The sequence below is a fragment of the Chiloscyllium punctatum genome, chromosome 11 (assembly GCF_047496795.1).
Source record: "Chiloscyllium punctatum isolate Juve2018m chromosome 11, sChiPun1.3, whole genome shotgun sequence".
Lineage (NCBI taxonomy): Eukaryota > Metazoa > Chordata > Chondrichthyes > Orectolobiformes > Hemiscylliidae > Chiloscyllium > Chiloscyllium punctatum.
The window spans coordinates 81,117,945-81,132,801 of NC_092749.1; the positions used below are offsets into that span (position 1 = coordinate 81,117,945).

Genomic DNA, 14,857 nt, shown 5'->3' on the forward strand with positions numbered 1-14,857 from the left:
TGCCAGGTATGGAAGTTTTAAGTTGAGAGATGATCTTCTAAAATTTATAAAATAATGAGAGGTGTAGAAAGAGTTAATTGTTGTCATTTCCCTAGGGTGGAGGATTTCAAGACTGGGGACACAATTTTAAGGTGAGAGGAGAGAGATTTGAAAAAGACATGAGGGGCAAATCTGTTATGCTAAGGGTGGTTTGCGTGTGAAAATGAACTTCCTGAGGAAATGGTGGATGTGGTAATTATAATGTTTAAAAGACATTTGGATAAATACATAAATAGAAAAGGTTTGGAGGGATATGGGCCAGGCAGGTGAGACCAGCTTAGTTTGGGATTATGTTTGGCATGGACTGGTAGGACTGAAGGGCCTTTTCCTGTGCTGTATGATGCTATGACTAGGAGTGAAGACCCTGCCTGTCCAGTAATGAATTGAACCTGACCTTAGAGCATGACAAACCAGAGCAGGTTTGTCTACAATTCAGTGAGATCTCAGTTGATTTGATTGTGGTCTTTACTCCACTTCCCTGCTTGCCTCACATAATATTTGCTTCCGTTGGAGATGGAAAATATGTTTGACTTGTCAGTGAATATATTCAATCACCCCTTTTCTAATCGCCTTTGATAGAAAATTCTTAAGATTAAATATTCTCTTTGAAAAGAATTCGTCCTCATCTTCAAGCTAAATAGGAGACCCTTATTTTGAAACTTGACCCCCAGTTCACGATTCTTCCGCAAGGGGAAATATTCTCTCCAAATCTATCTTGTTCAGCCCCCTCAGCCTCAAGAATATGTTTCAAGCTATTATTATTTCAAATTTCACAACCTGATATAATCGGTCAACATGGCTGGTACCACCTGTCATGGGGGTTATGTAAATATGTTCTCAAATAGCTTGCGAGATGATGTGAGCATGACTGTCCTTGACATCACGGGAGCATTTGATTGAGAGTGGCGTCAATGAGACCCAGCAAAATTTAAACTTATAGAAATTGGAGAATATTCTCGATGATTTGACAGTCAAACCAAGAACAAATGAAGATGGTTATATTGATCGCAAACCAATCTTCTCAGCCCAAGTGCATCAGTGCAGGAGTTCCTCTGTGGTATTCTCGTACAGTATTTTTGACAATACAGCTGCTTCATCATTGACTATACAGCTGCTTCAGATACTGAAGCAATCTGTATCTGGTGTTCAACCACGGGCTGATAAATGCTAAATAACATTTAATTCACACTAGTGCTAGACAATGATCATCACCAATAAGAGGGAATATAACAACTGTATTCACAATATAAAACAAAAATTCTGGTGTATCTTGGGATTTGTGGAAGATTATTTTAATGCATTGAAAACTATTGCCTGTTGACAGTAGAAAGCCTGTTTCATAGACAATCGACATAGCCAGACAAAGAGCCAGAAACACAGGTGAAAGTCTGTTGCAATTACTGGATTTGTGGATATTGTCTAAGCAGAATCTCCAACAGATAGACAACTAAATATATGATAGTGCATGGTACAATTGCAGTATTAAAGATACACTTAAAGATCTGTATGCTCACACAAGTATACAACTAAATTACTCAAGGGAAAGTGGTATAACCTGTTCTGAAACAAGAACAGAAATTTCAGGAGAAACTCAGTAGATCTGATTAGATTAGATTAGATTCCCTACAGTGTGGAAACAGGCCCTTTTGCCCAAGAAGTCCACACCGACCTTCCGAAGAGTGACCCTCTGCCTAATGCACCTAACACTATGGGTAATTTTTTAGCACGGCCAATTCATCTGCCCTGCACATCTTTGAAATGTGGGAAGAAACCAGAGCACCTGGAGGAAACCCCCACAGACATGGGGAGAATGTGCAAACTTTGCACAGACAGTCACCCGAGGCTGGGATTGAACCTGGGACCCTGGTGCTGTGAGGCAGGAGTGCTAACCACTGAGTTACCACAGCCGCCCATGGTGAGATGATACTTTGAAAGAGTCGATGTTTTAAGCATAAGCCCTTCATCCAGATCTTGTTGCATTTGGACACAGATTGCCTCAGTATCAGGAGTTGTGAATGCTGCTGAACATGATGCAATCATCGGCGAACATCCCCACTTCTGACTTTATGATGGAGGGAAGGTCATTGATTAAATAGTTGAAGGTAGCTGGACCTAGAACATTACCATGAGGATCTCCTGTAGAGATGACCTGGAGCTGAAATGACTGACATCCAACAACCACGGCATCTTCCTATGTGTTAGGTATTACTCTAATGACCAGAGAGTTTGCCTGTCTAACTGATCCCAGTTTTGCTAGGACTCCTTGACGCTACACTTGGTTGAATGTAGCCTCGATATCAAGGGCTGACACTCTCACCTCACCTCTGGAATTTAGCTCTTTTTTTTCTGGTTTGAACCAAGATTGTAATGAAGTCCAGAGCTGAGTGGCCCTGGCGGAACCAAAACTGGGTGTCACTAAGCATGTAGTGCTTGTAGCACTGTTGATGACCCCTTCCATCACTTTACTGATAGGACGGTAATTGGCCTGGTTGGATTTGTCCTGCTTTTTATGTGCAAGGCATACTTGGACAATTTATCACGTTGTCAAGTAGATGCCAATGTTGTAACTACAGAGGACCTTTGATTATCCGACTATCGAGTATCCAAATTTCAGATTATTTGAAGAAGGTTACGTCAAAGAGGTAAGTGTATTTGATTTACCTGTACTGAAGAATGTGAAAACGCTAGCAAAAACAAATAAACACAAGCAGCTCAAGCATCAGCGACTGGATATTTCTTAGGTAAGGGTTGTTATATAGACCCTTTGCAAAAGTAAGAGTTTTACAGTGCTGTATTCCCATCACTTTATCCAGGCCATTCATGAAGAAAATAGCCAAGAACATAAATGCAGGAACATAAACGAGGCGGTGGTTCTGTGTTTCTAATGCGAGACTGAGTTCCCAGAAGTTGACAAATGCTGTTGCGTTCGTAGACGCTGTTCGGGACCTTGTTTAATACTGTCTTCACCCCACCTTGCCAAATGCTAACTACTGCTGCATTTTTAAAAAGTTTTCTCATGTTATCATTGTTTTATTTTGTTCATCACGTGAAATCTCTCCGGTAGAGCATAGCATTGATCAGCATGGCTTCCCTTGTTTAAGGTAAAATCGATTATCTGAATAATCATTTGTTCGAACAAAATAGTGCCCGCCCATCTCTTTTGGATAATCGAGGTTCCTCTGTGAACTGGAAAAAGCTTGGCTCAGGGAGCAACAAGTTCTGGTGCACAAGTCTTCAGTACTATTACCGGAATATTGTCAGGTCTGTAGCCTTTGCAGTATCTAGTGTCTCCAACAGTTTCTTGATATTGTTACGACATTGGGTAAACCCTCCTACTTAATTTAAAACCAGCAACACGGAAAAGATTTATCCCTGTAAAAATTTGAATGGCCAAGAATTATTTAAAGTAAAAATAAACAACTTTATTTTTTAAAGTATAACAGAGAAATTAACTAGCAACTATTTATAATTCCTTCCTCTTACCTATCCTTTGCCTTCCCTTCTATAATACTAGTTCAATAAAACTCCCAGTTAAGATTTGCAGAAAAAGTCAAATTTTAAAATGAGCCAGCAGTCGAATCTTCTCTTTACCTTCGTCGGTAGATTGGCTCTCCAGGTCAGTGTTGAGGTTTTTCTCTGTGCAACCTTCTTCTCGAGACAGGTACCTCTCAGAGAGTTCTGACTAGCACTCTACAGCTGTTGGTCTTGTGGCAGTTCTCCTCCCAACTGTTCAATTTTTATCAGATAGTGTCATTGGCTTTTAAGATTGTCAATATACTCAATTCAAACTTAATCAGAATTTGGTATTTTTCAGGGTATAATTTAAACTGATTGGCCTAATTTGAATCTGTTTTGTTGTTTCCAGGCAACTAGCTTCCCCAGTAACTGGAGGACGTTACATTGTATCCTATTGGTAATTGAATCCTTCACTCTGGGAAAAAGCCTCATACTTTTCATTCTATCCATGTCATTCATAATCTTCTAAACTTGTATCACATTGCACCTCCATCTCCTGCATCCCAGTGGAAACAAACCCAGTCAATCCAACCTTTCTTCATAGTTGAAATATCACATACCAGACAACATCCTGGTAAATTTTTTCTGTACCCACTCCAAAGCATCCACATGCTTTCGGTAGTGTGGTCACCAGAACTGTATGCAATATTTCAAATGTGGCCTATCTAAAGTTCTATAAAGCTTCAGTATAACTTGCCTATCCTTATAGTTAGTGCTCCTTCTAATGATGGCGAGCATGCCATTGATCTTTTTTGCTACCTTATCTACCTGCGCTGCCACCTTCAGTGATCTGCGTACCTGCACACCCAGATCCCACTGCATATCAATGTTCCTAAGGATTCTTCGATTCACTGTTTTATTTCCATGTGTACTGACCTTCCAAAGTGTACCCCCTCACATTTGTCTAGATAAAACATGGCATCTGCTATTTTTCTGTCCATGCCTCCAACTAGTTTCAGAGTCAGAGTCCTAAAGCACGGAGATAGTCCTTTGGCCCAAACTGGTCCATCCTACCCCCATTTCCATGCACTTGGCCTGTATCCTCCTAAACTTATCCCATCCATGTATTTGTCCAAATGCCTTTTAAATGTTCTTAATGTACCGCCTCAACCATTTCTGCTGGCAGCTCATTCCATATGTGTACCATCCTCTGTGTAAAAAGGTTGTCCCTCAGATTCCCCAACCATGGGGAAAAGACGGAGTGCATTCACCCTATCCATGCCTGTCATGATCTTATACACCTCTATATGGCTCCCTCCTCAGTCTCCTATATGCGAAAGAAAAAAGTCCTAGCTTGTCCAACCTCTCTCTGTAACTCAGACTATTGAGTTCAGGCAACATCCTTGTAAATTTCTTTTGCACTCATTCCAGTTTAATAACATCTGTATGTAGGTTTGCTCACTGAGCTGGAAGGTTCATTTCCAGACATTTCGCCACTCTACTAGGTAACATCTTCAGTAGGCTTCCAGGCGAAGCACTGCTGATGATTCCTGCTTTCTATGTTTGGGTGTCTTTCATTTGGTGATGTCATTTCCTGTGGTGATATCATTTCCTGTCCTTCTCTGCAGAAAACTAGCCATCAGGATACATGAACATCAACTAGCCACAAAACGACATGACCCTCTCTCACTAGTATCCTTACATACAGATAAGGAAGGACACCACTGGGACAACACATCCATCCTAGGACAAGCCAAACAGAGACACGCACGATAATTCCTAGAAGCATGGCATTCCATCCGGAAGTCTATTAACAAACACATCGAGTTAGACCCCATCTACCACCCCCTGAGAAAAAGAACAGAAAATGACATCACCACAGGAAATAACATCACCAACCCAAAGAAACCCAAACATAAATAGAAAGCAGGAATCATCAGCAGTGCTTCGTCCTGAGACCCACTGAAGATATTATCTAGTAGAATGGCGGAACATCTGGAAATGAACCTTCCAGCTCAGCGAGCAAACCTACATCCAGAACCTCAACCTGAGCTACAAATCTTCTCAAAACTTGCTAAGTTTAATAACACCCTTCCAATAACAAGGTGACCAAAACTGAACGCAATGCTCTAAGTGTTGCTTCACCAATGTCCTATACAACTGCAACATTTATATCCTGCTGTATCCTCTGACAATCCTCCTCAGTGTCGGCAACTCCACCATTCTTTGTATCATCTACAGACGTACTAATTAGACAAGCTATGTTTTCCTCTGACTCACTTATGTGGACCAGGAACAGCAGAGGTCCCAGCATTGATCCCTATGGAGCACCACTGGTCACAACCCCCATTCTGAAAAGCATCCTCCCATTGCTACCCTCTTTCTCCTGTGTCTAAGCCACGTCTGTGTCGATCTTAACAGCTCATCCTGATACCATGCAATCTTCACCTTTTGTACCAGGCTGCCATGAAGGTCCTTGTCAAAGGCTTTACTGAAGACCATGTAGACACCATGACCTATAATCTTTTATGCATCATGCCTTCTGGTCATTTTGTGTTCTTAAGATATCCTAACTCCATTTCCAGAGCTAGACCTTGATTGCGTGGATTTGGCACTTAGTAGTCTACACACCATGAACACGATTAACCATTCATTTGATTGTCTGCAAACCACAAAGTAATTTCTGCTCTTATTTACAGTTCAGTCACGTCTGATTTATTCAATTTAAAATGGGCTGAGTGGAATGAGAAAGCAGTAAGCCATGTTACTGCCTTTTCCAAGGCATTCCTCCAGAATACACATTCAGATTGTTCCAATGGTGTATCATTATTAACAACCTGCTCAATTTTTAGCTGGATGTAAATATGCCCTAATGAGATTGGTTAAGACTGACTAGATTGTCTCGTGGACAGCATTTTTACAATGTTTATATTATATTTTTGTAACAGTGTCCTGGGGACCTAACCTTTTCTCCAAATTGTTCACCGCCCATCACCATCCACTTGCAACCTCCCTGAGGATGTATGGCACCTCGCCTTTTCTGAGCCTCAAATTGTAGAGATTGTTTTAATTGGTTTTTATATCTGAAAAGATCATTAACAAGTTACAAGTTCTAGTCACCTGAACCCCAAGCCCCTTCTACATCAGGTAACCTGTGACTTAGGGTGGGGCATAGATTTAAGATGAAGGGCAGAAGGTTTAGAGAAGGAAAAACATTTTCACCCAGAGCGTGGTGGGAATGTGGTACTCACTGTCTATACAGGTGGTAGAGACAGAAGCCTGCGCAACATTTAAGAACTACTTAGATGTACATTTGCTACGCCAAGGCACACAAGGCTAGAGGCCAAGTGTTGCAAAACAGGATTAGAATAGCTACGTGGTTATGTTTGAGCAGTGTGGACATGGTGGGCAGAAAGGCCTTTTTCTGTGCTGTAGATCTCTGACTCTGTGGCACACTCCATTTCCCTCATTCCTTCTTTCACAATGGAGAAATCATAGATGTTTTAGATGATGCAACCTACTCCAACCCGAATGTGTTCTTTCCTTCCCTCTCACCCTGTGTTTTTGACAGTTTACCCTAGAGTCCTTGGAGAGAAAACATGGCATTGATGGCTCTGTCCCTGGTAAATTAAGTTGTCAGCCAAAAGTTTGGCTAATTTGGTACATATCAGAAAAATGTTCCAGCTTTGTAGCATGAGAGTCCACATGACTGTTGGAATTTGGCTGTTTGCCCCATCTTTAATCTTCCCACCATGTCAGATGGAACTACCATAGAAAATAGAACATTACAGGCCCTTTGGCCCTCAATGTTGCGTCGCCCTGTGAACCCAATCTGAAGTCCATCTAACCTACACTATTCCATTCGTGTCCATTTGTTCCTATCAAATGACCATTTAAATGCCTGTGAAGGTGGCGAGTCTAAAACTGTTGCATTCCCCTACTATTCTGAGTAAAGAAACTACTTCTGACATCTGTCCTAAATCTAATACCCCTCAGTTTGAAACTTTGCCTCCTCATGCTAGCCATCACCATCCTAGGAAAGTGGCTCTCATTGTCCACCCGATTTAACTCTCTAATTGTCTTATGTGTCTCAATTAAGTCACCTCCTCAATCTTCTTTTCTCTAATGAAAATAGCCTCAAGTCCCTCAACCTTTCCTCGTAAGATCTTCCCTCCATACCAGGCAACATCCTAGTAAATCTCCTCTGAACCCTTTCCAAAGCTTCTACATCCTTCCTATAATGCGGTGACCAGTACTCCAAATGCGGCCGCACCAGAGTTTTGTACAGGTACAGCATGACCTCATGTTTCCGAAACTCAATCACTCTACTAATAAAAGCTATCACGCCGCATGCCTACTTAACAGCCCTCTTAACCTGCACGGCAACTTTAAGGGATCTACGTACGTGGGCACCGAGATCTCTCTGCTCATCAACTCTACCAAGAATCTTACCATTTGCCCAGTACTCTGCATTCCGGTTACACCTTCCACTTTTCTGCATTAAACTCCATTTGCCACCTCTCAGCCCAGCTCTGTAGCTTATCTATGTCCCTCCGTAACCTACAACATCCTTTGGCACTATCCACAAATGTACTGACCTTAGTGTTGTCTGTGAATTTACTAACCCATTCTTCTATACCCTCTTCCAGGTTGTTTATAAAAATGACAAACAACAGTGGACCCAATACACCAATAGTGTGGTATGCCACTGGTAACTGAACTCCAGGATGAACATTTCCCATCAACCACTACTCTCTTTCAGCTAGCCAATTCCTGATCCAAACTGCTAAGTCGCCCTCAATCCTATGCCTCTGTGTTTTGTGCAGTAGCCTACCATGGGGAACCTTATCAAACGTCTTACTGAAACCCGTGTACACCACATCAATGGCTTTATCCTTATCAACGTGTTTGTCAAAAAGGCTCCTCCAATGCAGTTATGGGTATTAAATGTGAGGGTTTTATTACTGTCTGTGGTTTTCCAAATACCTGACATGAAAATTCATCTACATCCTTGTGCAGTCCAGGCAAGAAAAATGTTTTTGTATTTTAGCCTGTGTTTTTCTTACCCCTAAATGATACCCTACTGGTAGATCATGTGCTATGCAACACCACCTTTCTACAACCCACTGGCAATACAACTTGATGAACTTCTGTCCATTTCTGCTTGAATATGTGATAGTGTCCATTTCCTCATTAAGACATCATTTTTAAGATAGTCACATTTGGGATACATTCGGATTATTTTTCCATGCATGTCTTTTGATACAATTGCTTCAAATTTTCATCTTTCTGATGTAACTCAGTAATTTTTCTGTGCTAAAGATGCCGATTTGTCATCCATCTGCCTCTATTTTCTCTCAACCACCTCATCAGCCACTTCAATTTCGTTATCTGTACTCTTTGATTTCTCCTGTTTCAACTGGTGACTTTGTGACCTTGTTACCACACAGTCAGGAAAAATCCTAGAATATGCTTCCTGTAATACCTCAGTTGCCTGATTTTCCACAGGCTTTTCAACCACAGTAGGCAGCACTCTTACCTGTGACACAGCTGTATCGTTACCAAGGGTAAATTGTATTCCTGAAGCTGAATGTTTTTTCAGTACTCTTATCACCACTTCTCCATTTTTCACTGAAAACACTAACCTCACTCTACATAGTTGACCACTTCTTGTCTCACCATGAATTCCACTTACTCACACTTTTTCTGGCAATAGTCCTTCAGAGGTATATATTTCCTCATCTGTCAACACCTAGAGTTTGAGAGGATCCTGTATCTCTTAATATTGTAACCGCTTTATCTGCTGCTCCTGGCTTATGCAAATAAACTTAAACTTTAACTTTGCAAGTAAATGGTTTAAGAAGATCTCGTGGGGGGGATTGAAGATGGCGGCAGTCTGAAAGGACTGCTTTGCTGAGCTCTGCATCTCAGTTCAGGCACTTTCACCTCCCCTTTTAAATTTCTATGATAACTTTGTCTTTAAAGAGTTTCTGAACCTATATATCTTATACAATTTCTTTTTTAAAGTTTGTTTTACCAAAGAAACATGACTAAAGGTAAAGGCCACAGCAAGTTCCAACTGTGAAATCGGATACCTCCATGGTCACAGCTACAGCTCCCTCCAGTCATCCCTTGGAGTCGTTCTCTTTACCAGGCCCTAGCTGCGGAGTTTGCAAAGCAGCGAGAAATGATCAAGCCATCGATCAAAGAGGAGTTCCGCACCAAGCTGGACCCAATCTTGGTCATGCTCCAGAAACACAAGGAAGGCCTAGGACGAAGAAGAGAAGAAGTTGAAAGGAGGACCACTATCTTGGAGACTGAGATTGATTCTGCAAAAGAAAGAATGCGAATACTGAGAAAACAGGTATCGAGCTTGCAGGAGCAGGTCGACGACTTCGATAATATAGACAGGAGGAAGAATGTCTGTTGGGCTGCCAGAGGGGGAAGGAACGTGACTAGCCATCAAGCTTCTTCGAAAGCTGGCTGCCTCGATTCCTGGGCCTGGAGGCTGCATCTGACCGGCTTAAAATGGAAAGGGCCCATAGAGTTGCTGTGCACATGTCCAGCTCAGAACAGCGCTCTCGCATGATCCTAGAGTGACTTCACAGCTATAAAGATAAAGATAAAGCTATGGAAGCCTCCAGACCTGAAGAAAAAGATCCACGGGCTTTAATCTACCAAGGTTCAAAAATTATGTTCTTTCAGGACTTCTCTGTAGCTATAATCCAGAAAAGGAAGATCTTTGATGAAGTCAAGAGTAGATTGAGACACTTTGGCATCCAGTATTCTCAAAGGTACCCGGCGGTGCTTCGCTTTATGTATGATGGATCTACATGTTCTTTTGACTCCCCAGAAAGAATGAAAAACTTTTTGGACACGATAAAATAGATTGAGTGACTGAAAGGACATGGACAATTGTGTTTTTTTTTTCCTTTTCTTCTCCTCTTTGTTTGCGAGGGGGTTGGTGAATCCTTTTTTTTAATGTTAATGAATGATGATGTATATTTGGGGATGAGTAGATTAGATTACTTACAGTGTGGAAACAGGCCCTTCAGCCCAACAAGTCCACACCACCCCGCCGAAGCACAACCCTCCCATACCCCTACATTTACCCCTTACCTAACACTACGGGCAATTTAGCATGGCCAATTCACCTGACCTGCACATCTTTGGACTGTGGGAGGAAACCGGAGCACCCGGAGGAAACCCACGCATACACGGGGAGAACATGCAAACTCCACACAGTCAGTCGCCTGAGGCGGGAATTGAATCCGGGTCTCTGGCGCTGTGAGGCAGCAGTGCTAACCACTGTGCCACTGTGCTGCCCAGAGTAGAGTATTTACTTTTAATTTCCTTGTTAAGATATTTTTCTTTCACTCCTTTTTTCATGGCCTGAGTCTGGGATGCGGCTCAAGCTGGAAGGAGGTATGAAGGTGCTTTTGAGTTACTTGTGGGCCAGAGATTGAGCCCCTTGTTAAGAGTTTTGTATTTGGTTTAATTTGGTGGTTTCATAGATGTAGTTATTAGGATGGTAGATGTGGTAGTTTTAGTTTCTGTATTTTTTGGGTTTGGTGAAATTTTTTTGTCTCAGCTCAGCAGCTGATAAGTCGGATTCTTCTTTTTTGGAGATTGAATTGCGTTTTAGAGGGCCATGGCTAATTCGGTCTTCACATGGTATACCTGGAATGTTAGAAGGATCCATTCACCAACTGAAAGGAAAAAGGTGTTTTCCAGTCTCCGAAAGGAGATGGTGAATGTTGCCCTTTTGCAGAAGACTTATCTCAATAATAAAGAACATTTGAAATTGCAGCAGGGTAGGTTTGATCGGGTATATTTCTCTTCCTTTTAATACTAGAAGCAGGGAAATTGCCATACTCATCAGGAAGAGTCTTCCATTTAAGTTTATAGAATATATTAAAGATGGGTATGGGCAGTTTGTCATTCTTAAGGTATCAATGTATGGAGAAGAGTATGTTATCCTGAATGTGTATTGTCCATTAGATTTCTGATAGATGCACTCTCTAAACTGATGCACTCTCTAAACGTATACCATGGCATTATCAGGGGAGGCTTTAATTGCCTTATGGATACTGTGGTGGATAGAATGCCTAGAGGCCCCTCAACACATCCTCACAGTCTAAACTGCTAGCAAATTTAAGTACAGAATTGGAATTGGTAAATGTTTGGAGGCATCTCCACCACACGGGGTGGGACTTTACATTATTTTTGAACCCGTACAAATGTCACGCCAGGGTTGATTTTTTTTCTCTAACCTCTGCCTTATCCTTGGATTCGGTAGCATCCTGTGTAATCGGAAATGTCACTATCTTGGATCATGCTGCAGTTTATTTAGAGACTGAGGTTAAGTACAGTGTGGTAAGCTCTTGACATTGGTGAATGGATTCCTTTATCCTTAGGGATAGTAAGTTCATTGAATATTTTATTAACAAATTTAACATTTTATCTATCAACTCAGACAAGGACAGTAGCTCATCCATTCTTTGGGAGACGGCTATCGCCTATGCCGGGGGCGGGGTAATCATTTCTTACTCTGCTAGTCAGAAATGACAGAAGGGGGAGCAACAATGCCTGCTTGACGCACAGTTAAAGACTGCTGAAAAGGCATATTTTGATAAACCATCATTCGTTCAGTTGCAGTGAGTTACGGCTCTTCGGTTTATTTTGAACTCTGTGCTTACACAGACAGGAAGGAAGAAACTCTCCTTTGCTAAACAGCGACTGTTTGGACATGGTGACAAGCTGGGGACATACCTAGCATATCTTGCTTCGGGAAAGAGTGTTCCCAGCCCATTACCTCGATTAGGGATGGGAATGGGATGGTCATTTGTGACTCTGAAAAGATCAGTGCAGCATTTTGGAAATTCTTCTTTGAACTATACTAGTCTGAGTGTTGTGCGAATGGATGGGCTAAGATGGAGTTTTTTGTGAATGGAAAGCACAGTGGAGCTAAAAAACTCCTGAACAAGCATCCCTATGGAAACTCACTGACCCTGTGGAGCCACACTGATCCTTAGGGAACCTCATTGATCCCTGTGGAAACTCACTGATTCTTATGGATCCTCACTGATCCTTATGGAAACTCGCTGAGCCTTATGGATCCTCACTGATCCTTATGGATCCTCAGTGATCCCTATGGAACCTCACTGATCCGTATGAAAACTCACTGATCCCTATGGAACCTCCTGAACAAGCATCTTTTCTTAACACCCCTTTAACCCAGGACAGGAGGTACAAGAGGCTGTCAGACAGATGCAGGATGGGAAGGCACCTGGCTCAGATGGTCTCACTAGTGAGTTTTATAAGGAATTTATAAGTATACTGTCAGGACCAATGTTGGACGTGTATAATGATTCGTTCAGCCAAGATCGTCTCCCATCATCCCTGAGAGAGGCTAAAATTTCTCTCATTCTTAAGAAGTGGAAGACTCCAGAGGAATGTGCCTTTTGTAGGCCCATCTCACTTTTGAATTCTGATTTTAAAATTTTGTCAAGACTGTCATGCTGAGATTGGAAACTATGCTGCCTTCCGTTGTTAGGGATGATCAGACTGCTTTTACAAAAGACCATAGGTCCTCTAATAATGTCAGGAGGTTGCTGAATATCATTCAAACTTGTCAGCAACATTTGGTTTAGTGGTCTCCTTAGATGCAGAAAAAGCATTTGATCGGGTCAAGTGGCCATACCTTTTGGATTGGATTGGATTGGGAGAGACGGTTCTCACTAATGGTGCAAAGTCTAGCAATTTTGATATTGTAGAGGCAGTTGGCAAGAATGTCCTCTTTCACCATTACTTTTCACGTTGGTGCTTGAGATGCTAGCAGAGGTGATCCGTAGGAATCCTAATATAGTGGCCCTGAAAGTAGGATCTAAGTTGCATAAGATCTCATTATATGCAGATGATGCTTTTTTTTTGTTGAATTTACAGGTTTCTATATCCCATCTTGTATAATACACCAACTCATTTAGCTGTTTTTCGGTTATGATAGCTGTGGGAGGGAGCGAGGGAAGCCCAGTGAGGGAAGGGATCCAGTTTGATTGGAGCAGTGATCAAGTGGATCTAGTGCATGGATCCATTCGGCTATGCCAATGGGAGGCGGGTGGGGGGGTGGGGTGGGGGAGGGGTCCTAGCAGAATATCTGAGGTGGAGGGTGAACTACAGTGCCCCTTCAAATACTCACAGGAAGGATTTTCTTATTTAGGCATCTTTATTACTCCTGCCTTTGATCAGCCGTTTCAGGCCAATTTTGCCCATTTGTCTGTCAGGATTAAGCAAGATTTTCAGCGATAGGAAGCGCTTCCAATATCCTTGTTAGGCCGGGTATCTCTTATCAAATGAATGTTCTCCCCCATTTGCTCTATCCTGTACGAATGCTTCCTTTGATTTTTTCCAAAACAGATATTCTAGAGACTTAATGGATGGTTTAGCTCTTTTATTTTGCAGCATAGGCAACATCTTGCCAAAGTGTCTAAACTACAGTTATCTCATGGGTTTGGGGGCGGGGAGTGGCTCACCCGGATATTAGAAGATAGCAATTAAGTTCCCTTCTATCGTTCATAAGTGCTTGGGCCCGTAAAGCCCGGCATCAGCATGATTAGACATTGAGGCCTCCAGACGAAATGTCCCCTTATCAGCCTTTTATTCTTAGATGAAATGAAGATGGTCATGGAAAATGCCATTGCCCGATTGTTAGTAATACTGTTAGTACATGGAGGATAATGTGGCAGAGGGAGGATAATATGTCCAAAACATCATTTCTTACCTCCTTAGTGGATATACCGGGTTTTCAACCCCGGATTTAAGCTTTGGACAGCTAGGGGAATGTCCTGTTTGGGCAACTTATTCAAAGATGAAATAATGATGCCCTTTGACCAAATAATCCATAAATATGGTCTTGTTAGGAAAGACTTTTTCCACTATTTTCAGGTCAGGGATTTTATTCAGAAAGGGGCCACACTCGTGACCAACCACTGAAGATCTATTTTGGCGATGAGGGTACTTTAACTAGAGCTTTTGTGTAGCCCATAGCATTCTGATTTAGTGTGTTTGATGTCCTTGAAGGAAGAATTCTGAATATTTTGTGTGCTCTTGGAGGTCGAGATCTAATGTATTGTTCTGCTAAGCCGTGTTGTTTATTTATTCAGTAATGGCCTTTACTGACTTGTGTATTTTGCACATGGATATAGTACTGTTTTGGTTGTATTGTTGTTTCTTTGTTTTTTTTCTTTTTGGTTTTATATGCATATAGACTAACGTTTGCTGGTGTAGTAATTTATTTTCTTTTTTTAAAAATGGTTTTGTAAAGAAAGAAAAATTTAATGAAAAAATCTTTTTAAAAATCTGG

The 14,857-nt window shown here is 41.7% G+C and overlaps 1 protein-coding gene across 4 annotated transcripts in view; it reads left to right on the forward strand.

The window, feature by feature from the left end:
- The window catches only part of pgm3 (phosphoglucomutase 3), a 125,451-nt gene that overhangs the window by 65,267 nt on the left and 45,327 nt on the right, over nt 1-14,857 (forward strand). For 3 of the 4 annotated variants that reach the window (XM_072581115.1, XM_072581113.1, XM_072581116.1), the window contains one exon: nt 96-131. The exons of the other annotated variant lie outside the window; for it this stretch is intronic. In XM_072581115.1, the coding sequence (XP_072437216.1) occupies nt 96-131 (36 nt within the window). The remainder of the gene's footprint in view (nt 1-95; nt 132-14,857) is intronic. 4 annotated transcript variants of the gene reach the window in all.